Genomic DNA, 25,184 nt, shown 5'->3' on the forward strand with positions numbered 1-25,184 from the left:
ATAATGGTCGGACACAAGTTTCAAAGGATGGATGGAAATCACAATAGTCTGCAAGATCCAAAAACATTATCACATGTAATCATGTGACTACTAGCTACGGTATAGCATAGAAGTTAAATCTGGCTAGGGAGAATGCTACTTTAGTTTAATTATTACGGGGATGGTAAACAAATAAAAAAAAATGTAACAAATTAATTAAAAATATGAAGCAGTAAACAAAGATCCATCAGAGACATTCCTGGAATCATCTCACAACATGAAAAGTGCATGAATCATACAGATATTCACTGTCCCTCTTGTTACACTCGATTTCCGTGAGAAATTGTGAACATAAGAAACGTTTTTTTTTTTTTTTGTTTAACTCTTAGCAATCATTTGATTCATAACACTTTTGCTAATTGATTTTTGATAATTTGAGTTAGTAATCACACAAGGTCTCTAGTAAGCTTTTCATTTTGCTGGGTCCTCCCTTGTTCTGGCAGATTTCGAAACTATGATGATGATTTGTTTGTTATCATTATCAGTGGCGTTCTGACTGGGTGGTGTGTTTTCCTATGATTATTTGTTATTATTCACAGGTGAAAAGTAAAAAAAAAATAAAAAATTCTAAATTGTATACCATATGAGTATGTGTATTCCATATGGTGTAATGAATTTCCATTGTATGGGCCCAGAGAATAAAGTACGGTGACTGATACACAAGCTGTGATTAGTTTACCAAACCAAGTAAAAAAAAATCATCTTTTTTCACTGCAATGCAACACTCTATCATTTGAATTTTGAAGGTTAAAGAAAAAGGTAGCCAAACAAACAGTCACGGCAACCCTCTTTTGATCTGCAATGGAAGTACCTTCCTGCATGTTTCGCTTACATTTTGGTGATCGCGAATCTCGATATTTGTTTATTTTATTTTTTCGTAATCCGAGAGAATGAAGGTGTATTTAATGGCATGGAATTATATTATACGAGTGATTCCTCTACAAGAATAAATATATATTAGAATACAATATAATTAACAAAAAAATTAAGAATATCAAACTAGTTTAATAAAAAAAATCGATTATTATTTTTAAATATTTAATTTTTAATTAATTATATCTGATAAATGCTGTACACACCTCTTAATTATCTTATGTTGCTAACTAATAGAGAAAGTTGACAACGAAATAAAAACACAGTTTACTTGGGATCATTTTTTTGGGACAAATGTATATCATTAAGATTCAATCCATAATCTTATTAATTTTAATAAAAATTTATTTTTTATTTTATTATTATATTCATTATTTTATTAAATTGTTAATTAAAATTATTATTTTGATAAGTTCTTAATTAAAATTAAAGACTTATAATTACGATTGAGATTATGACGATGAGAATCAAATTTTTCATAATTTTTTATAAGATAGATCAATATATATGTGATGGTCTTTATTAGATAAAGAGTAATAGATCTCATTTATTAAATTACATGTATAGATAATACACATGTGTATATCATTATTCAATTGACTCAATGGAGAATTTTTAATAATTAATATTATCTTGATATATTAATAGGAAGTTTTTAAGAACATATTTAATAGTTTTCTTATCCTGAAATTATCATAATAATTAATAAGTTATTTATTATATTTTAATTTCAGACATCCAATACCTTAAGACACTAGTTGAATGAATATTGGATATGATCGAATATTTGTAGAATTAATGATTAATTAAAAAGGAATCCATTAACTCTTGGTAATGAGTTTGAGATGATATAATTAAAATATTGGACAAGACAATTGAATGAAAGAAGACAATAATTTCTTAAGTCATTCATTGATTAAATATAATGTGTTAACTTATTAGAGTTTGATAGTAATATTATAATATTATAATCTAACGTTAACCTTGATCTCTAAATGATGAAAAGAAATATTAGATTTTTTTCTATTGATTTTTAAAGGTAAATGATATTACTTCAGATATGTTTGACAAAACTAGTTGATTAGTTGAAAAGTTAGCTGATAGCTTAAATTACAAAATTAGCTTGTTAAATATAAGTGTTTAGTAAAACTAGTCATTGAAGTAGTTGAAAAATATAAAATAACAGAAAATATAAAATCATGATTTATTTAAAAAGGATAATTGGGAAATTGGATGAACATAGAGGATAAAAAAGAAAGAAAATATAAAAAGCTAGAAGCGAAAAGCTAGCATTTTAAAAAATATTATTTCAAGTAACATTTCAAAAAACACTAAAAATTACTAAAAAAATATTATTTATCGAACCGGCAAACCAATTTTTTAGCTAGTAAAAATAGTTATAAATTAATTGAAATATTTTATCGAACATAATTTTCATGTTATTTGGATGCTAAAGAGTATTGATGGATATCTATCTTGATGAGTAAATTAATCATTTGATTTACTATGATGATTGAGTATTAAACCTACTGGGTTACAAACAAACAAATATTTTAATCTTTGCATAAGAAAATAATTTATTTAATAATTAAATTATAGAATTTAATTTAATCAAATAAATATTTTATTGGAATATTATTATATTCTTTGCTAGCACTAAGAATATGATTAAAATAAAGAGTTTTTTTTATAATATGAAAGTTGTCCACAAAATAAAAACAAAAATTTATTGTTATATTCCAAGATCAAATCATGTGATTAATTTTCGTAGTTAGCCACATAATTATTTGAAAATTATCTTGACCTTAAATACAGAGGTTTCTTAAGATAAAAAAATATGAAATTATTCAAAATCAAATCTCTTCTTTTTTCAAAATGTTCAAATATATATTTAGAAAAGTGTAACAGACACAAGCTAACAAAATTTAACTCTAGTTTTTAGACTAAAAAGTAGAAAGAGATTTGTTTTTTAAAATTTTACTTATCAAAGAATTGATAATATAAATTGATTCCAATGTGAATACATATAATGTGTCTTTATTCTATTGAAGAGATTTTTTGGTTGCTTCAAGAATACAATCTGGATACACAATTCTGATTTTCTCTATTTATTATTATTATAATATATTTTAAATGCGAAATAAATCTTTTTAGTCCATTGAGTGTGTTTTGTGATCATCCATTTTTTCTTTCATTTTTCGTGTGCATATTTTGGGGAGGGAGATGTAGGTAAGAAAGGAAACATGTGTCCCAAAAAAATATATTCCCCTTGGAGCAGTAAACGTGAGGTAAAAAAGTAAATGTCGTGACTCCAGAGGTTTATGGTCATGATCACAAAACTAATTGAAAAAACTAGTTGGAAATTGAAGGTAAGAAAGCAAACATGTGTCCCTAAAAAATATATTCCACTTGGAGCAGTAAATGTGAGGTAAAAAAGAAAATGTTGTGACTCCCGAGGCTTATGGTCATGATCTCAAAACTAATTGAAAAAAATAGTTGGAAATTAAAAAATTAACTAATTGAAAAAATAATTTATTAAAATAAATATTTGTTAAAATTATTTGTTGAAATAATTAAAAAATATAAAATGACACAAATAGTAAAATAATAATTTATTTAAAAAGAATAATCAAGAAATTTAAAAAATATATTAAGGAAAAAGATATAAAAAAATTAAAAATTAACGTTTTAAAATATATTATTTCAAGTAATATTTTAAAAAATGTTAAAACTTACTAAAATAATTTTATTTCTCAAATAGTCAACCAATTTTTTTAACTAGTAAAAATAAAAAAGTATCTAAAATATCTTGTAAAAAATAACTACAAAATAACCACAGAAGAAAAATAGTGAGGAGAGAAAATTGTTATATTGACTCATTGTACTATATATATATATATATATATATATATATATATATATAAATTATTTAAATATACTTGCATTTTTATTTTGTACTGAATTAAATAAGCAGAAGAAAATTTTCCTTTTCCTTTTCTTTTTCTCTCTCCTCATCCAAACGTGTTTGAAACGGATCGCAAACATGAATTTTGACGTCTATATAAAAACTAAAAACTAGCTTCAGCGTTTATGATGGGCGACCCTGAATTAATGATTCCGATTTAATGAACACGTGAAATACATGAATTTGACTGGTAAGTGAGACAGAGATGTTGATTCATACAGAGGCAACAAGAAAGTTCAAGGAAAAGGGTGCTGCTTTACCAAGCTTTATTAGAGCTTCATAAAAATCCCCGACCACAAAATTATTCACAGGTCCTCTTGGTAATTAAAAACATTTTTAGGTTATCAAATGCTCTCAATTCCAAAAAGTTCTCCACATTAGGTTATCAAAAACATTTTTACCTGAATTATAAAATTAAAAAAAATTACAGCGGGTAAGATTTCTCAGAGAGCCTCAAAATCTCTCGTGGATTGGATCCAATATGGAATAATCCTTTCTTACATTTTCAGCAGTTAATTTATTACAACAATAAAAATTTGAATCCAATTTGACAACCTCATCAAACAGATATTTTTCAAGAAGGTACAACATGGTCATAAGCCAGATGTTCCAATTACAACATGTCGAACTTCTAACATGTGAAACAAGGGAGCCTTCTCTTCCCTTCCTTTTCCTACTTAAGTAAGAAATCTAAGGTAAGGTCAATAACAATCTCACTCAGTTATGCATATGCTAGGCAGAGCAAGCCCAACATTACTTGAAGGAAAAACATATCATTCATAGAGCACCACATAAAAGTAAAGTAGAAGAAGCATTAGTTACAAGAGTAGAAAAGCATACAATTGATCACAAGTAATGCATGCAGCAGCTATAGCTTCTTATGGAGATGGAGGCCAATACATTCCTGCATCTTCTATCCCTTCATAAAACCCGAACTGAAGCTCATCTAGCCTCCCTTCATCATCCCACATTCCATCATAACTGTCACTATCATCAACATAGTATTCTTCCATGCCACCGGCCACAAAGTCCCAGGCCAAGTACTCGGAAGAATCTGACACATCTGAGAAATCATCCCAGCCATCACTCTCATAAGTGTCAAGAACAAAAGGCCCCAAAACCTTCAGTTTTGGGAATTTCTGCTTTAAAAACATGTGGTCAAGTGTCACACCCCAACACCCCCTTTGATCCAAAAATTCAAGCTTAGGGCAGTTTGCAAGTATTTGAAGGACACCCGAAGTGCTGATAAGATGATAAGCCATTTCAAGATGCTTGAGCTTAGGCATTGTGGAGGCAATTGCATATGCTTCATCATCTTGAAACGGCTTGCTTGCAGTATCCAACGGGTGCATGTTTCGACACAACCCTTCTAGCAGTTTGCAGTTCTTGCCAATCATCTCAAGTGCATAGGGACCGATTTTAATACAGTAGCTCACATCCAAGAAAGAAATCATAGAAAGCCTCCCAGCAATCTGTTCCACAATGGAATCATTCATACTGCTCCTTGGCAGTCGCAATGTATGGAGAGAACAGGCACTGGCAAAAGAGTAGAAGGATTTTGTATAAGAAAAATATACAATGCCCAAGGATATCAACTTAGTAACACCACCTTCATTAATTCAATTTTCTTCCAGCCCAAGAGATATACAATATCCTAGGATATCAACTTAAGTAAATGAAGACTATTTAATGTGAACTAACGGCATTAAAACTATACTAAAATGAGTCAAATTTATAGCCTAATAATGCCAGACTAGTCAGTACTTAGCACAATAATCAGAAAACAACTTATCCACAAGATTTACCCTAAAGTCTAAACTGCATGTAATAAATTAAAATTGTGCAGTTCTGCTTACTTTTCAGCAATGAAAGTGAAGATGCTCTCAGTTTGGAGGCCAGAAACACTGAGTTTGCGGAGGGATCCAGAACTTCTTGTGATAAGCATCTCGAGCAGCCGATCGAGTTGGTCGGGCTGGCATCGGTTGCTCCAATCCTTGATGTCTATCTCTTGCCAGCAGTAAGGTCCAGTTACTGCATTAGCCCATGATTTGCACACCCTGGGGATCACTGTTACCCTCTCCTGAAGAGAAAGATTGGTGAAGATTACCCCCAGGGCATCAGGAATCAATTCAGCCCAACTTCGAAATTCACATGCTTCTTCCATCCAATCTATAGAATAACAAAATTTTGAACATTTATGGTTTCTTGTTGAGGTTCAAGCACCAAATACAGAGATGAATATATTAATTAAAAAGCATTGACAAAAAAGTGGAACTCTTCACAGAAAAAAACAAAAATGAAAAAGCATATTCCAGACTCTGTGATTCACACACACATACACCAAAATATCTGTCACAAGCATGTGAATGAATAGTTCAAATTCAAATATTCTATGAAAAATCAGTAAAAGAAAGCATCTTTCGGAAAGGGTTGGAGGGATCGAAAACTCGAAGAAACTTTTATAGCACAAAATTGAACTTGCCAAGTCGAAGATAATTGAAAAAATCTCAACTTTATATGTTCATCTCACCGACTCCCCCAACAACATGAAGCTGAGAAAATACAAAAGCCAGAAAATTCCCTCCCGACAAAAAAATAAAAATGTTAGAAATATTTTCCTAACAGAACAGAAATTGAAGTACGTTTATTTTTTGCTTTTCCAAAACAAAGCCACCGCAACCTTGGGAGAATGCTAAGAATCACACATAGCCCAAGCCATGAACAGAGACTCAGACACCCCACCAGGCTTTTGCTGAGAAAACTCCGAGGAAAGAGAGGGAAAACAAAACAAAACAAAACAAAAAGGAAAAAAAATAAACAAGAACAGATTAAGTTTAGAAGATACCAAATCTTGAGTAAATAAAGAATCCACAGATTGATGTATTTTCTTATTTTTGCAAAGTGTAGGGAGGATTCTGTGTTTCTTGAGTAAATAAACAAAAGGGTAGGTGAGAGAGAGATGAAAAAAAGAGTGGCATGCAACAAAAAGGTGTGAGATTTAGAGTTACCAGTGGGAAATCTTGTGATGGTTGATTGGAGGAGGTGAATTATGGAAGCAGTTCGCGTCTAATCCGGCACATGCGGCGGGGAAAAGAGAGAGGGAAGGGAAAGCTACAAAACAAGACACGTCTTCCCACTTACCCCTCCGATTCAATGCAACCACCAGCTGCAGCAACAAGAACAAGAGTAAAGACACAGTGCAGAATAGCAATAGCAAGCAAAGAAAAAGAAAGGTACAAAGTGCGTGTAGTGTTGTGTAGAGTAGAGAGAGACTGAAAAGAGCCAAAGTACTTCTGTTCTGTTCTGTTCTGGATGGGATGAAGTTGCAATCCGATGGATGGATATAGAGTCCTTTCAAGCAAAAAAGGATCAGTATTTGCGTATGGACACGAAAAAGAGAACACAAGCAAAGATAAAATATCAATGCTTTCTTACTGCAATACTCAAACTGTCAATTTTGTCTTCGCCGAGAAGGAAGATTTTTAAACACCAAGAAAAAGAAATACATTAAATTGTCATTAAAAGGTCAATTTTGGCAAGAAAACATGACACGTATTTAATTCGTCAACGTCACGATACCATTGCTACCACCCACAGTTCACTTCTTCGCTTCATATATTTTTTATAAAAAAAATTATATTTTAATACTACAATTAAATGCCAAAATATTTTTATTTGATAAATAAACTTTTTTTTTATAAAAAAAATTATTGGGTGAGTGTGTTGTGCAATGACTGACACAGTAAATATTGGGAGAGAGAGAGGAGACACAAGTGAGGAGTTACAACTGGGTTTGGGGAAAGGGGTTGACCGACACGAGTCGGTAACGACTCAAGAGCTTGACTGGAAGTGGTGTTGTGTCGTGTGTGTGAGTGAAGAAAGAAGCTCTAATCTAAAAAAGGCTATACTGTGGCCATGTGAAAATAGCACGGGCTAGGGGTGAAAGTGAAGATTCAAGTTGACTAGAGGACAAATTGTTGAATTTAAAACCAACAATTTTCGATGGGACTCCTTGTGGGTTCTCAATTCTGAGTGAGTTAGATTACAGGTGTACGATCTTAAATGCGTGAGTTAAACCATTTCAGGGTTTTCAGATACTACTATTAAACAACAATATTTGACTCCTGTAAAACAATTTGGCGGTCAAATATTTTTTCTAGAGTAAATCCTATTTTTTATGTTATATTTAACACATAAAAATATATTTATTTTTTAAAACAACGTGTTTATTAAGTAACAATAACAATCTAGAAATAAGAGTGATTCTTTGTATAAAATTCAAAGTTGTGAAAGTTGGTCTGGTTATTCATCCAGTCAGTGAATCAGTGATTTAATTGGTGGATTAATAATTAGTCTAATTTGACCCGATATATATTAAAAATAATTATTTGACTCGGTGGATCAATTATATATAAGTATATAATTAATATTATTTGATTAAAAAAAGTTCATTTATACTCTTAAATCCAAAATAATTATTAAAGTATTAAAGTTGATAACACAAATTTTAATTCAATAAGACAATTACGCAAGTCAATGATAAGTTTTAAAATGAAAACACAAATAACATCCATAATTTACATTTAAGGAGCCAATGTTGGGTCAACCTTCTTCATCAAAAGAATGATCTTCACCAATATTGCTTTCATTTGGATTAACATCTTCTTTGGTGTTGTCTGGTGGTTGTGGCACATTATTATCCAAATTTAATTTATCTATGGGAACATCACTATAGATTCAAATTAGCAATTAACATAAGTACATAAGTGATGCCTAATAAATACTAATGTCATTAAGAAACATACTAATATCATCTGAAGTTGATTGAATGGACATGTTTGCAAGATCATTACATAAAGCCTCCACCTCTTCACGAGTTAAGAATGGTGGTGACTCCTCCAACACCCAAATGGTCATCAAGGATTTTCAAATTGGTTGGGTCATAATTTTGTTGTCTTAGTTGATTCCTAAATTGATCAAAATACTCATACATCAACAATTAAAAAAAAATCCAGGCAAAATAGGTAAACAATCAACGTATAATCAATATAATAATACTTTTGTTGTAACCTCAAGTTATAGCGAACATAAACAAGGTCATTAAGCTTTTGATGTTCTAGCCTATTCCTTCTTTTTGAATGGATTTGTTCAAATATACTCTAATTTCTTCCACAACCCAAAGCAATACAAGTTTGACGTAAAACACTAATAACCATTTTTTCCAATTCTGGAGCACTACATCCATAACAATCCCACCATTGATCTAGAATAAAACATATAAAGAAATAAATCAAATGCAATGAATATATTATGACTCACTAAAATAAATCACAAATCAATAATGTTATCAGAGTATCAAACACTAAATTTACCTAGCATGACTATGTTCCATTCACGTATTGCAGCTCGTCTAGCAAAATCTCCTCCAGAATTTTTATATATCCTCATGCCTTCATTTAATTTATCTGGCAACTCAAGATCTCCATGTGTGTACCTGTCAATGAGTTCCAAAATTCCAGATTGTGTGTTCCTATGCTTCTCAAATTCTTTAGCATTGAATCTACAAGCCGGATTTAACCAATAACCAGTTGCATATAGATCTTTGTGAAGCTGTGAATCCCAATGCCTATCAAGGACCTCTAAATAAGGCTCCATTTTCCTCTTATTTCTCCGAAACCTCCTAACCATTTTCCTCTTTGTCAACAATACGTAACACACGAACTAATGGTTTTGTAAGCTTCTCCATATCAGCACACCATTTCCAAAAACCAAAGTCCAAGATTTGCTCCACAAATTTTTTAGCCTTGGAGACTTTGGCATAAGTTAAGCCTATTCAGTCCCTAGATGTCACCACGGCCCTTAATGCATCTTTTTGGGCCAATATGCTTTACAAGGCAATGAAATTAGTTGCAAACCGAGTTGGAGCTGGACGGAGTATATCTCTTCCACATGTATGTTGTCTCATCAAGAATAAAATAATGATTATATATGTACTTAGTTATTTTTAAGGCATGTGAAACAATCTCACTTACTCCCTCAAATTTCCCAAAGTCTTGCAACATCAAATCAATGTAGTGAGCAACACAAGGAGACCAATATATTTTAGGAAACTCTTTTTTCAATAACCTACCAGCAGCAACATAATTTGCAGTATTATCAGTCACAATGTGAACAACATTTTATGTTCCAACATATAACAACATCTCCTTGAAAAGCTTAAACAACATTTCAACGGTTTTAGAAGCATAGGAAACATCAACAAACCTTAAGAAAACAATCCCTTTAAGACAATAAATAAGAAAATTAATGAGAGTTCTTTTAGAGCGATCAATCCATCCATCAGCCATCAGAGTACATCCAGTTTCCTTCCAAACTTCTTTGTAACTTTTAACAAAGGACCACAAATTCTATAAAAATTTGGGGCTTTATACCCTGGACTTATGCTACTAATAGCATCAATCATAGGTTGATAATATGTCGAGTTAACTGTATTAAATGGCACTAAAGCATCTATCATCTATTTTGCAATGGCTTTGTCACACTTTTCTACAATTTGCTTATTTCACAAGACACTCTTCAAGCTAGGTTGAGCTCCAGGAGTTGTTCTAGGCATGAAATAATCATCTACATAAGGAGTGTTCGTCCCTTTTTGAAACTTGAAAGAAATTGGTTTTGGAATTCCTCTTAATTCCTCAACTATTCTCACAGGGTCTTCATTCATTTCAAATGTATCACTTTGGTTAGATTGTTCTTGTTGCACTTTTCTTTTCTTATTCTTTTCAATCTGTTTAAGTAGTTGTTTCATTTCATGTTAGACATCAGCAGGAACCTTCTTGCAAGCCTCTACTTAGCCTTTTTGTCCTGCCAAGTGAGCCTTAAACCTGTTAATACCACCTCCCTTAATTTGTTTATCACAATAAATACACATCATTGTCACTTTTGTAGCACCCTCATCAATTTGTTTACAATGTCCCCAAGCTGAATCATTTTTCCCTCTAACATTGTGAGAAGTATTTGGAGTGGATGCTTCTTGAGATGATGGAACTTGAGTAGATGACATGTTCAAGTCTAATTGCAAACATTAACTTCATTAGTTAGTGATCATATCATCATATATGATATTAAAAAAAAACTAGGTTTTTAATAAAGAATACAAATATTCAACTCTAGGTAAAAGCACCAATATATCATGTTTTAAAAATCTCAGAATGCATATTTTATAATATTATCTTTACCAACCACCAGATGCATTATATTCACATATACAAAAAATTGTTGCACCAACCTGTTTTGTGGAAGCTTATTATCATAAAATTAACCCAAACTCAAGATTGTATAAAGAAAAGTATCAAATATCCATAATACAAAAAGAAGATGATATGATACATTCTTCTATTCCCATATTAATCTATGTATTGTTTAAAGTTTAAACTGTGTTAGGAAGGCATTCCTTTCAATATATTTTGGTACTGATTATTAACATGATAGTGATGATACCAAAGTATACTTAAAAATCTAAGTAGCTAATTGATACATATGTCAAATGCAAATTATGTACCTCTTCTTGGCCAAGGACACCCTAGTTTACACTCGCCCTTCGATGTCTGCTTAATAGCTGCAAAAGAAAATGCAGTTGTCTAAGTAGCTAATTGACAAAAAAAATGAGTTTAGAAGTGATTAAGTCTCTGTTTGTCCTAGTATAATAAACTTGGAAGAGTTTAAATTTTAAAACTCTAAAGCTTCACATTCATGGCAATATCTAATAGGCTAGGCTTTTAATATTTCAAAGACATTTAAGATCTTGTATCCAATTTTCAGGTTTTTATGTTTGCAAGATGCAGACAAGAAATGCCACTTTACAATCGGTGAAGAGGTCCAACAATTGACAAAAAATGATGTTGAAATCATTTCAAAGTTCAAACAACGGTGAGATAATTCTAAAAATCCAATACTGATTAGACTAAAAACTGAATGCTAAACAGAGACTTAACCCAAAACTGAATGCTAAAAAAAAACCAAAAACTGAATGCTAAAAAAAACCAAAATTGAATGCTAAAAAAGAAAACTCATGCTACTAATGTTAGATAATTCTAAATATCTAATATTTGCAAGCATCTAGCCTTAACCCAAAACTGAATGCTAAAAAAAGTCCTCCAGCTGTTAAGATCTTCTCATCGTTTCAAACAACAATAAGTATTATGTGTCCAATTATCAATTTAAATGTATAAAGCAGAACTTAAAGCATTGAAACAGAATGTAGATATTTGCTATTCAAATTGTTTTACTTTAGTGAATAGTAAGGCAATGTATATCAAACCAACTTCACTACTTATGCCTGTTAGAAGGTGCTATATCCACTAAGGAAAAGTAATAGTCAATTTAAGAACATAATAAGATTCTCCCAGTGCTACACTTCATGAAAGCAGTTTAACATTCAAATTTAATGTCTAAACCACAAAAGCGTGATGGGGCAAGTCCAAAAACCTTTTTAAATGCAAAGAGAGAATAGTCGAAGACCCAATTTGGGGAAATCGTGGAACTCTCGAAGAGAAAATTATATATATCGAGAAATGTCAAAATCGTGGAACTGTGGAAAAGCAAAAGCAAAACTAATTATGCAGCTAACCTTGTTTGACAAAAAAATAACAAACGCGTTAGATGAGCTTATGGTTGGGGCTTCTTGCAGCTACAACTAAGGGGGAGAAATCAGAGAAAGGTCGAGAGAAGGGTGAGGTTTTTTAAGTTTTCCCTAAACGGCGTCGTTTTGACGATTTTTTTACGCAAAAACCCAATACGGGTTTTAAGAACCGTCCAGGTCACCGGATTTGCACAAATCCGACCGGGTCTGACGGGGTCATACCAGGCCAGATGCACGGCCAGTCCAATAACCAAACCAGTTCAGTTATGACATCGGGTCCCGATCTGATCCGGCCGAGTTGGACCGGATTTCTGAACTATGATAAAACCATAACGATGTGTTTGTTTTAGAAGAATAAAACATGGATGCAACTAAAATGAGCTAAAAATGGATGAAAGTTGTATATGTGAGATGACTTAAAGTTTTGAATTTTATCTGGGATCCATTGTGTCTAACTTTCATCACTTTTTACATAAAAATGAGTGAAAATTACGGGTGAATGGAAAGTACATTATAATTTTTTTTCTTGTCAACATTTACCCTTCAAACATGAAACATGCATTTACCACAATTGATTATGCATCAAAGTAAGGGCGTCAGGTTGCAATACTTTTGGGTGATGTGATATATAACTGATTATGCAATTTGTACAATCTATAATATGTCTATAATTTGTTAAAAAATATTTTTGCTAGTAGATAAAAAAAATATCTGTGAAAATTGAAAACATTATTAGGAAATTTTATAATTTATATATTATGTTCAATCAGTTAAATTAGACTCTCTTTACAGCCAGTAGATAATAGATAGGTTAAAAAGATTTAAATGGTTAATTTACTTAAGAGAAAAACTAAAAGTATATGATGGTATATTGCTTAATAAGTTAACTAGTAGATATGTTAAAAAGGAAAGAAGGGTTATAATAAGAAGTAAGATAATAACTTTGACTCTTAAAACTATTATTTTAGTCAAACTCTTTTGCCATTGTCCTTATAAAAACATTATTTAAAAAAAGTTATCCCAAAATTCCATGTATCAGTTTCCATTCTCACTGGACCATAAACGTGTGTCTTAACTTTGACGTTTTTTTATTTATATAAAAAAGTAAAACCTTTGACGTTTTATTTTAATAGGTCACTGACTTTAGGCTATTGCTTTCTGTACTCCCCATTTTGCTTACTGCGCTACATTTTTTTCCTTTCAGAATGTCCATTACATTGTGGAATGCACTCCCTTTTTAACTTCCAGAATGATTCTCGAAGGATAAAAAATATTCTAAAAAGAGTGCAGTAAGCAACATGGAAGTGCAGAAAGCAATAGCCCTAACATTTCTTTTTGGTTAGTTTTTAGGTTATTGCTTCAAAACATGAATCCAGATTTTGAAGGCTTGGAATTGATGAATGCATTAAAGATGATTGCTAATACCAGTACATCTAAGAATTCTTAATTGATTGGTTTAAAATTTAAATAGCCTCAAACTGTAGAACAGAGGAGTATCTCGAACCTACATATAACAAAGCATGGTTTTCTTTTTGTGAGCTGAGTTTTACTAAATGATTAGGCAATATGGCAGCTGATTGATTGGCTAGTTTGGCAATCTCTTCAAAGGAAATATGTTTTGGATGGACGACTATCCACACCAAATTGCTTCTTATGTTTTAGCTGATGTAAATAACTTTCCTTCTGATATATATAACACAGCTTTTTCCTCAACAACAAAAAATATGAATAAAACCCCAAGGAAGACCCGTAGGTTTATATAACAGGACGTATTTGAAGAAAAAATAAAATAGAAATAAGTTGTTGACGAAGCAAATGGTGCAGTATGTTGGAAAAAAAAAGGATACGTAATCAAATGTTTAAACAACCTTAATTTTTGACACTCCAATTACCACATACCTCATTTTATATCTCTTTTTTTGTAGTTTCATTTTTATCCATTGCTATATTTTTCTTTCTTTCTTTTTATTTTCCCCGGCCCCATGGATGTATACATCTCTTAAGACTATAATATAAACATTTTCCTTTGAAGAACGCTTCCTCGAAAATATTTTCCCCCTCTTTCAGAATATGGCAAGATTTACATGCATTGCATGAAATGCAAGAAAAAAAAGAAGACAAAAGCTAGCAAAATTGAATTAGTATTACAGACATCTCACCAAACAAAAAGCCCTTCAAGCATGTTGATGCGCAACAAGACATTGCCTTATCAAAGAGAGAAAAACACAACTAGTATAACGAATCCTAAACCAATTGTAATTTTTATTTATCTTGTGTACATAATAACAATATTAAATATGAAATATGTAGAATAAATCAATATCCTCCTCAAGAAAGCATGTTGAAGGCAAGATAAATATCAAACGAGCGTTTTGCATGTAGACGTGACGGGGTCCCACATCGCCGGTAACAGAAACTTGCGACCGTGCAAACCCAACGCGTTGTAGCTAGCTCCCGTTACGTTATCCACCAAAACGTTACCCGTGTAACCCGGATACGCCCCTTTTCCGAATATTCCGGCGCAAGCCGACACCGCCTCCAGCGGCGCCGTCACCGACCCTTGGTAGTACCCGTTCCCGAACGGGTTCGTCACCGCTCCGGCGAGCACCGTCGCCAAACTTATCAGCATCCCGTCCACGCCAACGTCGCCGTTCGGCGGAACCAGCGGCGGCGTCTGCGGTCCGTACACCGGCTGGTGGAACGGCCACGCGCACTCCCCAGGACACTGCGTAACCGGGTTACCCACCCACGCGAACGCGATCCTTCTCTTTGCAACCCGACCCGACCCGTGGGTCCCACATCGGCTCATGCAGAAACCATCCACCGCCACGTCAGCAGAGGTTAGCAGCACGTGGATGGCGTTAGCGTTACTGCGAGTTGTTGGTGGTGAATTTTTGGAAGCGAGTGCGAGGAGGTGGCTTGTTTTAAGTGATTTACCGAGGGAGTAGGTGTTGTCAAGGGTTTGATTCCCTACGGTGAGGGTGCGGGGGCCTCCTCTGTACCTCGCGGTGATTCGCCACCACGAAAAGGGTGATGGGTGGTGACGAGAGTGGGGAATGGAACCAAGGGATTGGATGAAATCAACGATGATGGAACGGTGAATGGGTGTGAAGTTGCCGTACCAGTTGATATGAACGGTGACGTTTCCCTTAAGGAGTGGACCCCTGTGGTAGTTGAGGACAACAGGGTCTGGCTGAACCAAAGACAACATGTGGTGGAAGGGCTTGGCTTCCCAAATGTTTGGAACATGGGATTGGACGACTACTACAAGGGAGGCCACAAAAATTGCCAACCTTAAAATTAACATTGTTAATGTCTTATGTGTGAGGGTTAGATCAATTTCAGCTTCGAACTTGAATGGGGTATTTATATGACATCGTGGTGGAGTGAGTGTGTTATGGGCATGCAGTGGAGTTGTTTGATAATAAGTTCTGAGTGCCGCCTAAGTTTGAGAATTGAAAGGAGGAAACCTAACCTACCAGCTTGCACGGCATGCAGAATCTTATGCACTAATGGATACACAGATCATATATATAACCATGCTTAATTATATAAGCTTCGGACGAAATATTTATTTTGCTGAATGAGTGAAAATAACAACATGATCAATTAGTTTTGTTTCAAATGAAACTTATAATCACATATTTAACTTATATATAATAACAAAATTAACTTAGAAATTCCTAAGTATACTTGTCACTTGTTTAACTTATAAATGCCTAATTATACGTGAATTTCTTTGTTTCCTAGCTAGAAAGATTGCTTTTCGGTGGTTGGAATAATTACATATCAATTCAAAATGGAAGAGGTGTCAATAAAAACTGACAGCTCAAGTCTAGGTTCATATTTATGGCTTCTGCACAGTATGTCTCGAACTTGACCTTAACATTCATATCATTAAAATAGCTTTATTTTTATTTTTACTTTCTTCCATCATAGTATTATACTACTATCAATATATCTCTCTCCTTTTTTTTTTCCTGTCATTCTCTTCCTTAATTTTACCGCCTAGGTCTAAAAATGGGATAACCATAGGACACTAAGTGTATTATGATAACAGTACTATATATATATTAAAAAACTATTGATTGATATGCAATTGTTAAACTTCATTCAATTCTCTCAAACAAACAATTATATTTTCATTTTTTAGCTAAAATATATTGTTCAGTTTAGAAGATTTGTTTTAATTTATATATATAAGAAATTAAGGAAAAATGTTATAAAATATTATTGAGTTACCGCGTGAGGTACCCAACCATTCGGTCTCAGGAATTACATTTGCATCAATTAAGCAGAAACCTGAAGGCAAACTAAATAAAATTTGGTGACAGAAAATAATAGCCCCACATTGAAACTGGCAACGCGGATTAATAATAATAATAAAAAACAGCACTAAATAGCCACAATCGCAACTTTTATATAAAATTGTTAGCATTTCAACGTCAAGAAAAGTCACTTTTTTGCGAGCCATAGACCAGCTATTTACAACGTGCGTTTTTAAAAAGTCGTTTTTTTTATACATTTGTATCGATCTCTGGTTATCACGGAACAACACCTTGTGGATTAACATATGCATTATTTGCTTTTCTACATGGTTGGTATTTTGGTGCGCCTATAATAAATTGGCAGATTAATGAAATCCAAACCAACAGCGCAAGATACAAATGCCTACGAAAAATGGCCCTCCCTTGCCTTGCGGAGGCATCCATATATACCTGATGAACACATTAATGTCTTTCCCTTTGATTTTGGATTTGGCAATTGGGTGTACGTGCAGCCGTGGAGAAGGGTGTTATCCTCAACCCTACCCATGCTCCATACCTTTCAAAATAATGCTCCCCACCTATCAATAAAGTCTAATTCAGTAGATAAATAGTTTTTTTTTTTAAAAAAAATATGTTGATTTTATATAATTTGATTTCCACTCATATGCATAAAATTAAATATTTCGTTAAGATAGATTTTTTTTGCTGAATCTTTTTGTTAAGATTGATAAACCTTGTTTTAGAGATCTTTATATTTTAAAATGAATAGTCATTATTGCCCTGAAAGTATCTTTAGTTCACACACACACACACACAAAATCACCCTACTCTACGCACTTTTTTCTAGTAAAATTTTAAATCCATTTTATAATTAGAAAAACTTATTAGGCGATGTTCGACTACCTTCTGTTTGTGATAGATTTCAATCAATGTCTACATAATATATATTCAAATTTTATAATTTAAGAAAAAAAAATTAGTAATATATAATTATGTTTCATGTAAAAATTATATAAAAGGAACTATGATAGTTAAGATCACCCAATAATTTTTCATCTAATAAGACATTAAAAGTTTGTCTTCGATTAATCAATCATATTTTTCATATTTAATACAGTATATCATTTTATATAAATTAGAACCATGGTTATGATAAATCTTAAATTATGAAATATTGAAATGTCAATTTCCGTTTTGCATTCTACCAAAAACAATTCCGTTTCGAATAGATATATTATTTTACAAAATAATACGAGTAAATATTTATTTTGTTATTAAATTAAATGGGCCGTTTTATTTAACTGACAGTTTGATGTCTTCATAAAAAAAAAAAAAAAAGACATTTTGAGGTAGAACAGGGAGAATTAACCCTAAATCTGGACTCCCACTTGCTACTCCTACCCACATAAGCTATCATCGATAAGATATTTTAGTTAATTTTTAAATTTTTTCACTAATTAAAAAGTTTATTTGATTGTACAATAAATAAGTTTTTTTAATAATTTTTATTATTTTTTAAAATATTACTTGAAATAGTATTTTTTAAAACAATAGTTCTAATTTCTAGTTTTTATATATTTTATTTTATTTTTATCCTCGATTCATTTATTAAATTTTCTTATTACCTTTTTAAAATAAATAATAATTTTATTATTTTATACTTTTCAGATACCATTGTTTTTACCTAATACTTATAATTTTATAAGCTAATGTTTCATCTCTCAACTAGTTTTTTCACACTTCAGTTATAACTAGTTTTTTCAAGTATAATTTTAAATTATAATTGGGAATCATTTTTATTTGATTCATAAATTTTGTTGCGTAAATGAATCATGTCCAATATGGATTAAGCCTATTTTTTTTCGTACAAGGAAGTCTTACTTTAAGTCCTTTTTTCTTTAGAAATTGTGAGATATTTTTTATGATCGATTTTGGGTCATTTGAATTCCTTTGCGAGACTACTCCCTGTTGGACTGTCGACACAATGAGGATTGTGTGAGATTCCTTAAATTCATGGTTAGGCTCTCCAACACACACGTATTCAGCCAATGAACGGTTAAATTAATAAGGATTAGATGACTCATTTTATCTTACAAATCCAACTTAAAAAATTACACATTCAAAATTTGATTTATTGGATCTTCATTCACCAGTTTCTATTCATGAACATGTGTGAATATAGGAAATCCATTTCTTTCCGATTGTGCAGCATCCGCATAGTGCCTAGCTAGAAGTTGCTTTCTTGTGATTAATTCAAACCCACACTTTCTTCGTAAGCAATCGAAATACTGTTTGTCATCTCAACGATCAGTTATTGTAAGTTATTTTGAAATTAAGTTACAAATTAAAGTAAATAGAATAGTGAATTGAAAAAGTCTGACCATATTGAATAGCTAATTAATTTGTAAGGGATAAGAACAAGTTAATGGTGTAATCACTCACATGAGCATAGGTACGATAACTAAACGCGGAAGTGGAAAATGGTAGTTGAAGGATGACCAGCATAACGTGGTGGTTGTTAATTACGTGTTGCAACTTGGGTAGGGCTGTGTTAATGGGAATGGAAAAGGTGGTACGAAACATAAAACCGAAAGTAAATGTTGCAAGCCTGGGACATATGCCGAGGTAGACCTAAGCTGTGATGGCTTTCCTATTCAAGTGGTTATTGCTGAACGATTTTTCGTTGATGAATGTAATCAAATACAATCTCAACCAAGCATGTCAGGTGCTAACTCATGCATGCATTGGAGAATTGTCGCTCAAATTCAATGTTGGTTTCAGGCATGGACCGATATTCACTGGTTTATAGGTGGGTAGCGCAAGAAGTAGAGATGGTTCTGCCATGTACATTTACTATTTTCCATCTAGTTGGTTGGTTGTGTTGATTGAGATGAGGGATTCAATCGCGACACGCGAAATCATAATGTCAAAACATATACTAGCAGTATTTGCTGATCAATCCTTTTTACTTTTTCTTGGATTTTTAGTTTTTAGGATGTTCTTATGTTATTAATCTAGAGGGGTGATATTTTAACAAACTTTTATTTTAAACACGCGACCAATAATTTTTATTTTTTATCATTTCTTTCTTCTTATAACATCACATCATATATCATTTCAATATTTCTCTCTCTTCTATCGCTATATGTCTCAAGTTATCAATTGATGTTGAGTGTCAAAAAAACTTTTCCATTAATATTAGAGTTTAAAAGTTATGTATGGTATTGATCAATCATTAGTTTTATATTCAGGTTTAATTAATCATTAGTTTTATACTTTTTGGTCAATCATTAGTGTTACAATTAAGTCTTATTGGGTCTTAATCAATCATTAATTTTGCACTTTAAACTTATTGGATCTTGATTAATCATTAGTTTTATCTTGACCTTATTGGACCTTGATCATTCATCATTGTTATAATTGAGTCTTATTGGATTATAATCAATCATTAGTGTTATATTTGGATCCTATTGGATTATAATCAATCATCAGTGTTACACTGGAGTCTTATTGGACTCTAGTCAATCAACAAAGTTGCATTTGAGCCTTATTGGATCTTGATCAATCATTAGTTTTATACTTGGACCTTATTAAGTTTTTGTTAATCATCAGTGTTACAATTGGGTCTTATTGGGTCATAATCAATTATTAGTATTTCACTTTAATCTTATTTAGCCTTGATCAATCATTAATTTTATACTTAGGCCTTATTGGGCCTTGGTAAATCATTAGTGTTGTACTTGGATCTTATTAGACCTTAGTCAATCATAAGTGTTACACTTGGATCTTATTGAACCTTTATCAATCATTAGTTTTACATTTTGGCCATATTGAGGCATGATCAATCATCAATACTACACCTAAGTCTTGTTGGGCCTTGATCAATCATCAATGTTGCACATATACCTTATTGGACCTTAATTAATCATCAATGTTACCCTAAGGCTTTGACCTTATACTTGGACCTTAGTCAATCACAAGTGTTACACTTGACTCTAATTGGGTCATAATTAATCATTAGTGTTACATTTTGGTCTTATTAAGTCATAATCAATCACTACAGTCACACTTGGGTTTTATTGGGCTTTGGTAAATCTTCAATGTTGCATTTTACCTTTATTGAACCTTGATCAATCATTAGTTTTATACTTGGACCTTATTGGGCGTTGATCAATCATCAATGTTATACTCAAGTCTTAATTAATCATAAGTGTTACACTTGAACTTTATAGAGTCATAATCAATTATCAATATTTCACTTTGGTCTTATTGAGTTTTGGTCAATTATTAGTTTTATTCTTGAATCTTGGTTAATCATCAATGTTATACTTGAACCTTATCGAGTCTTAGTTAATCATAAGTGTTATACTTGAACCTTATAGAATCATAATCAAACATCAATAATGTGCTAGAGTCTTATTGAGTTTTGCTCAATCATTAGTTTTATATTTAAGCCTTATTGGACTTTGTCAATTATTAGTTTTGCACTTAGGTCTTATTGGATTTTAGTGAATCACTAGTTTTATAATTGGATCTTATTGGGCTTAATAAATCATTAATATTATACTTGAACCTTATTGGGTCATATTATATTTCTAAATTTATATTCTTATTTTTTTGTTATTTATAATATGTGTTAAATATTTTTTTATATTTTTAGGTTTATTTTGTTCCAAAAAATATTATAAATTCATTATTATTTATAATTTTAATTATATAAATAGTGTTTAACCTCTATTAACATACCAACATGTAAAGTGCCTTTATTTAAAAAAAAACATCATTGTAAGACTTTTTCGTTTTTATGTTAGGTCTTTTTAAAAAAAATGAAAAAAAAATGAAAAGTTTAAAATAAATATTTTATGGTTATGTTATTATTATTATTCACATTTTAATTATATATGAAATATATAATTAAATATTGATAATAATAATTAAATGAATAATGAAATATTAATATTGAAATAGCGATCGAAATAATGTCAGTGGCTAAATTGATAAGAACTCCGTAGCTTTTAGCGACCGAATCCTTTTTGGTGGCCATTTGAAAATTCATAGCGAATAAAGTAGTGACTGAAATATACTCTGTTACTGACCAAGAACCGAAACACAATGAGTCGCTATTTCCAAGTATTAGCGACCGAATTTAATCATTCACCGAGACAAATAAAATGTCAGTCGCAAAATCAGTCATTAGGTTTTAAAAAAATTAAAAATTTTAATCATTTTGCCACCAAATTTGCGAGCACATATGTCACCACCGAGTACTTCAATCCCAAAATGAGTCATTAAGTTGTACAAATGATAATTTATGTAATCAATTATGGCTAATGGGTCACAGTTTGTGACTGACATTTTTGGTGGCTAATTGACAATTTCCTAGTAGTGATAAAATAAAAATCACAATTTATATAACTTTAAAGATGTTTAATATTGTAAAAGGCAATAAATTTATGATAGATAGTAGTTTATTAAATTTTCAAACTATATTAGAAATGTGAGAATTTGAGGTTCGACCTCCCTATAAAATACTTTTTTCCAATTTTAAAGCCAATGTGACGATAACTCGTTTATTAAATTTAAGTTTTCTTACTTGGTACTTCAACCACTCTTATAGTTCTAAAAAAACTTATAATGATGCTCAAATGTGTAACTATTTTTATAATTAAATTTTTAACTCGTATGGTCAAAATTGCCAACCGGTATGATGAACGTTAAAAACTCATAATGATCGAAAATTGTATCAATATTTAAATAAAACCTTTCACTCTTTAATAAGACAATAGCTTATTTTTAATAAAAGGTAAAGCAAATCTAAGAAAAAGCTAAATAGCTAGATAACAGCTCAATCTATTAAATAATTAATGAAACTGGGGGGGTGGGGGGATGAGGAGGTAGGAGACATAAGTGTCAAGGTGCAAACATCAATTGGGCGGGGGAGCAATGAAGGGAAAGAAAGAATATGAAGATACTCCATTGCAATTGGTAAGTTTTTTATATAGGAAGAAGTTGAGTTATAAAACGGAACTGGATAGGTTTCTAAAAATACTTATAACCAAAAAGTATAAATTTTTCTCTTTATACTTTTATTCAATTAAATAATGATAATGTATTTAAAACAAATTAAAATTAAATACTCAAACAATCCTTTGTAATAATTGTTATGATATACGCAAGGTTATGGACCGGCCCATTACAAGAAAGACCTAAAAGCACTCTACAAGATAAAATATGTGTGGGGCAAGATCCATAATGTTTATAAAAGGACATTTGTCCAATGAATCAGTTAGCTTTGCTCTCTCACTCACTATGAAATAACAACTAAATTCAAAGACATTTATGATGGAAAATTCATCCCTAATTCTTACATCGCACCAAATCACATCAATAATAAGTATATATAGAAGATTACTCCTATTAATTAATAAAACTAATTAAAATATTATTAGATTATGGAATGCATTCATTGTACCCTGAAAAAATGCGTTGCCTTAACAAAAAACATCTAAACTTGTCGTTTTAGGTTGTGTTTGATTTTGACGATTAAAATAAAATGCCTCGGGCAAAAATGATGGGGGAGTGTTTGTTACAACAAAAAACATGAGAGAATTAACTCTCAATCAGATGGGCTCCACGTGTTGTTGTATCAGTGTGTCCATGAAATTCATGAAATTTATAATGTAAAGTCTTCTTCATTCCAACAAAAGTTGAAAGACCATAAACTTTTTCAAATTAAAAAGACGCAAGTGTCATTTTAAAATTAAACCATTTTCTTTTCACTATATTTCTTACATATTTCTCTCAATTCAAACAACACAACATTCAATTTTATTACTACACCATTTCTCTTTCTTTAAATTATCTCTTTTATTTTTATCTACTCTATTTCTCTCATTTAGATCAAATGTAGTTTTAAATTTTGGATTAGTTAAGTTAGATGCAAACTTATTAACCTTTTGTCGTTTACCTCGCGAGAAACATTTTGATATATATATATATATATATATATATATATATATAGTTATAGATATAGTTATAGTTATAGACCATGCGTGTGTTGTTGAAGACTAGAAATACCAATAATTCAATTCATATATATATACTATATGTTTTGCTTTGTACATTGAACATTGTATATTTATTCATCCAGATAAACAACAAATAAAAGAATCTCTTGGGTGATAGTGTAGCCCTAACATAGAAGCTAAGCACCCGAGTTTTAGAGTTACGGCAGAGTAGAACAAGCTGAAGTGGTAGGGTCAAAGAGTGCCGGCAACAAATATTTGCGGTGATTGACGGCGTTAGCATTGTAGCTAGCGGCGGTAGTGGGGTCCAGCAAGAGTTCCCCAGCGTAGCCAGGGTAAGCGCCCTTGCCGTACAGCCCTGTGCAAGCGGAAGCGGCTTCGAGAGGAGCCTCTTTGGGTCCTTGGAAGTAGCCATTCCCCCAAGGGTTTGTAACGGTCCCGGCCAATAGGGTGGCCACGTTGATGACCATTCCATCCAGGCCCACGTCGTTGTTGGGCGCTACCAATGGTGGGCTCTGTGGGCCGTAAATGGGCTGGTGGAAGGGCCATGCGCATTGGCCCGGGCACTGCGTCTCCGAGTTCCCCACCCACACGTAAGCCAACTTGCCATGGCCCACCGAGGAGCCGTGAGTCCCGCACCTACTGGAACAGAACCCCTCAACGGTTACGTCCGAGAATGTTAGAACAACGTTGATGGCGTCATTGGGAGCACCCTTGGATGCTAAACTAACGATGTTGTCGGTGGTGAGTGATTTTCCAAGGGAGTAGTTCTCGTCGAGGATTTGGGCACCGAGAGCGAGGGTGAGGCTGGGTTTTGGTGCCGACTTGATGAGTTGGTAGTATTTTTCAGTGCCTTTCCACCACGTGGCGACGGATGGTTGGGCTGTGGATTTTGGAGAAGAGGAAAGGGAGGTGATGAAATCGGAGATGATGGCTCGCTGGGAAGGCTTGAAGCTACCGTACCATATGAGATTGACAGAGATATTGCCGCTGAGAAGAGGGCCTTTGTGGTATTGGAACTGCAACTGTTGTTGGTCCTCCTTTTCACTCAGAATTCTTGCTGCTGCTGCTCCCAAATGGAGCGCAGAAACGATGAACAAGAGGTTCAAAAGAACACTTGAGGATGCAAGAGAGGCCATTGCCATTGATGATTTTGTGTAAATGAAAGCAAGTAGGTTGTGGAGAAGAGGGATGTAGGAACAGGTGTATATATATAGGTAGGGAAGGGAATTGGAAAATTGAGAAGGAAGAAGGTGTAAGGAAAGAGCCATATAGTAGGAAGTCAAATTAAGGTGGAGTGAAAGGTGCCAGCTTGATAACGCATTAACGCGTTGCTCTTTTAGATTCTAATGTTCATTGATTTGACGTTTGTGCGG

General features: G+C 32.4%; 3 protein-coding genes across 6 annotated transcripts; all 3 read right to left on the reverse strand.

Annotated features, from left to right (window-relative positions):
* Positions 1-4,423: 4,423 nt before the first annotated feature.
* LOC100810036 (F-box protein FBW2) lies at positions 4,424-7,363 on the reverse strand. Of its 4 annotated transcripts, none has more exons than XM_006578253.3 (4): positions 7,169-7,363; positions 6,886-7,043; positions 5,734-6,046; positions 4,424-5,413 (listed from the first exon to the last, which is right to left on the reverse strand). In XM_006578253.3, exons 3-4 carry the CDS (start codon positions 6,039-6,041, stop codon positions 4,756-4,758), a joined length of 966 nt encoding a protein of 321 aa, XP_006578316.1. In that variant the 5' UTR covers positions 6,042-6,046; positions 6,886-7,043; positions 7,169-7,363; the 3' UTR covers positions 4,424-4,755. The 4 variants fall into 4 exon arrangements, with proteins under 4 accessions (XP_006578316.1, XP_014630067.1, XP_006578317.1 ...); XM_014774581.3 differs by adding an exon at positions 6,723-6,800 and having other exon boundaries at positions 6,886-7,328; XM_006578254.3 differs by having other exon boundaries at positions 7,151-7,325.
* A 7,277-nt stretch (positions 7,364-14,640) lies between these two features.
* Positions 14,641-16,098, reverse strand: LOC100779037 (protein EXORDIUM-like 2). The gene has a single exon (XM_003523764.5). The coding sequence runs from the start codon at positions 15,820-15,822 to the stop codon at positions 14,875-14,877; it is 948 nt and encodes a 315-aa protein (XP_003523812.1). The 5' UTR covers positions 15,823-16,098; the 3' UTR covers positions 14,641-14,874.
* A 7,759-nt stretch (positions 16,099-23,857) lies between these two features.
* Positions 23,858-25,086, reverse strand: LOC100810910 (protein PHOSPHATE-INDUCED 1). The gene has a single exon (XM_003522739.4). It carries the CDS (start codon positions 25,077-25,079, stop codon positions 24,009-24,011), a length of 1,071 nt encoding a protein of 356 aa, XP_003522787.4. The 5' UTR covers positions 25,080-25,086; the 3' UTR covers positions 23,858-24,008.
* Positions 25,087-25,184: the final 98 nt, after the last annotated feature.

The sequence above is a fragment of the Glycine max genome, chromosome 4 (genome assembly GCF_000004515.6).
Source record: "Glycine max cultivar Williams 82 chromosome 4, Glycine_max_v4.0, whole genome shotgun sequence".
Taxonomy (NCBI): domain Eukaryota; kingdom Viridiplantae; phylum Streptophyta; class Magnoliopsida; order Fabales; family Fabaceae; genus Glycine; species Glycine max.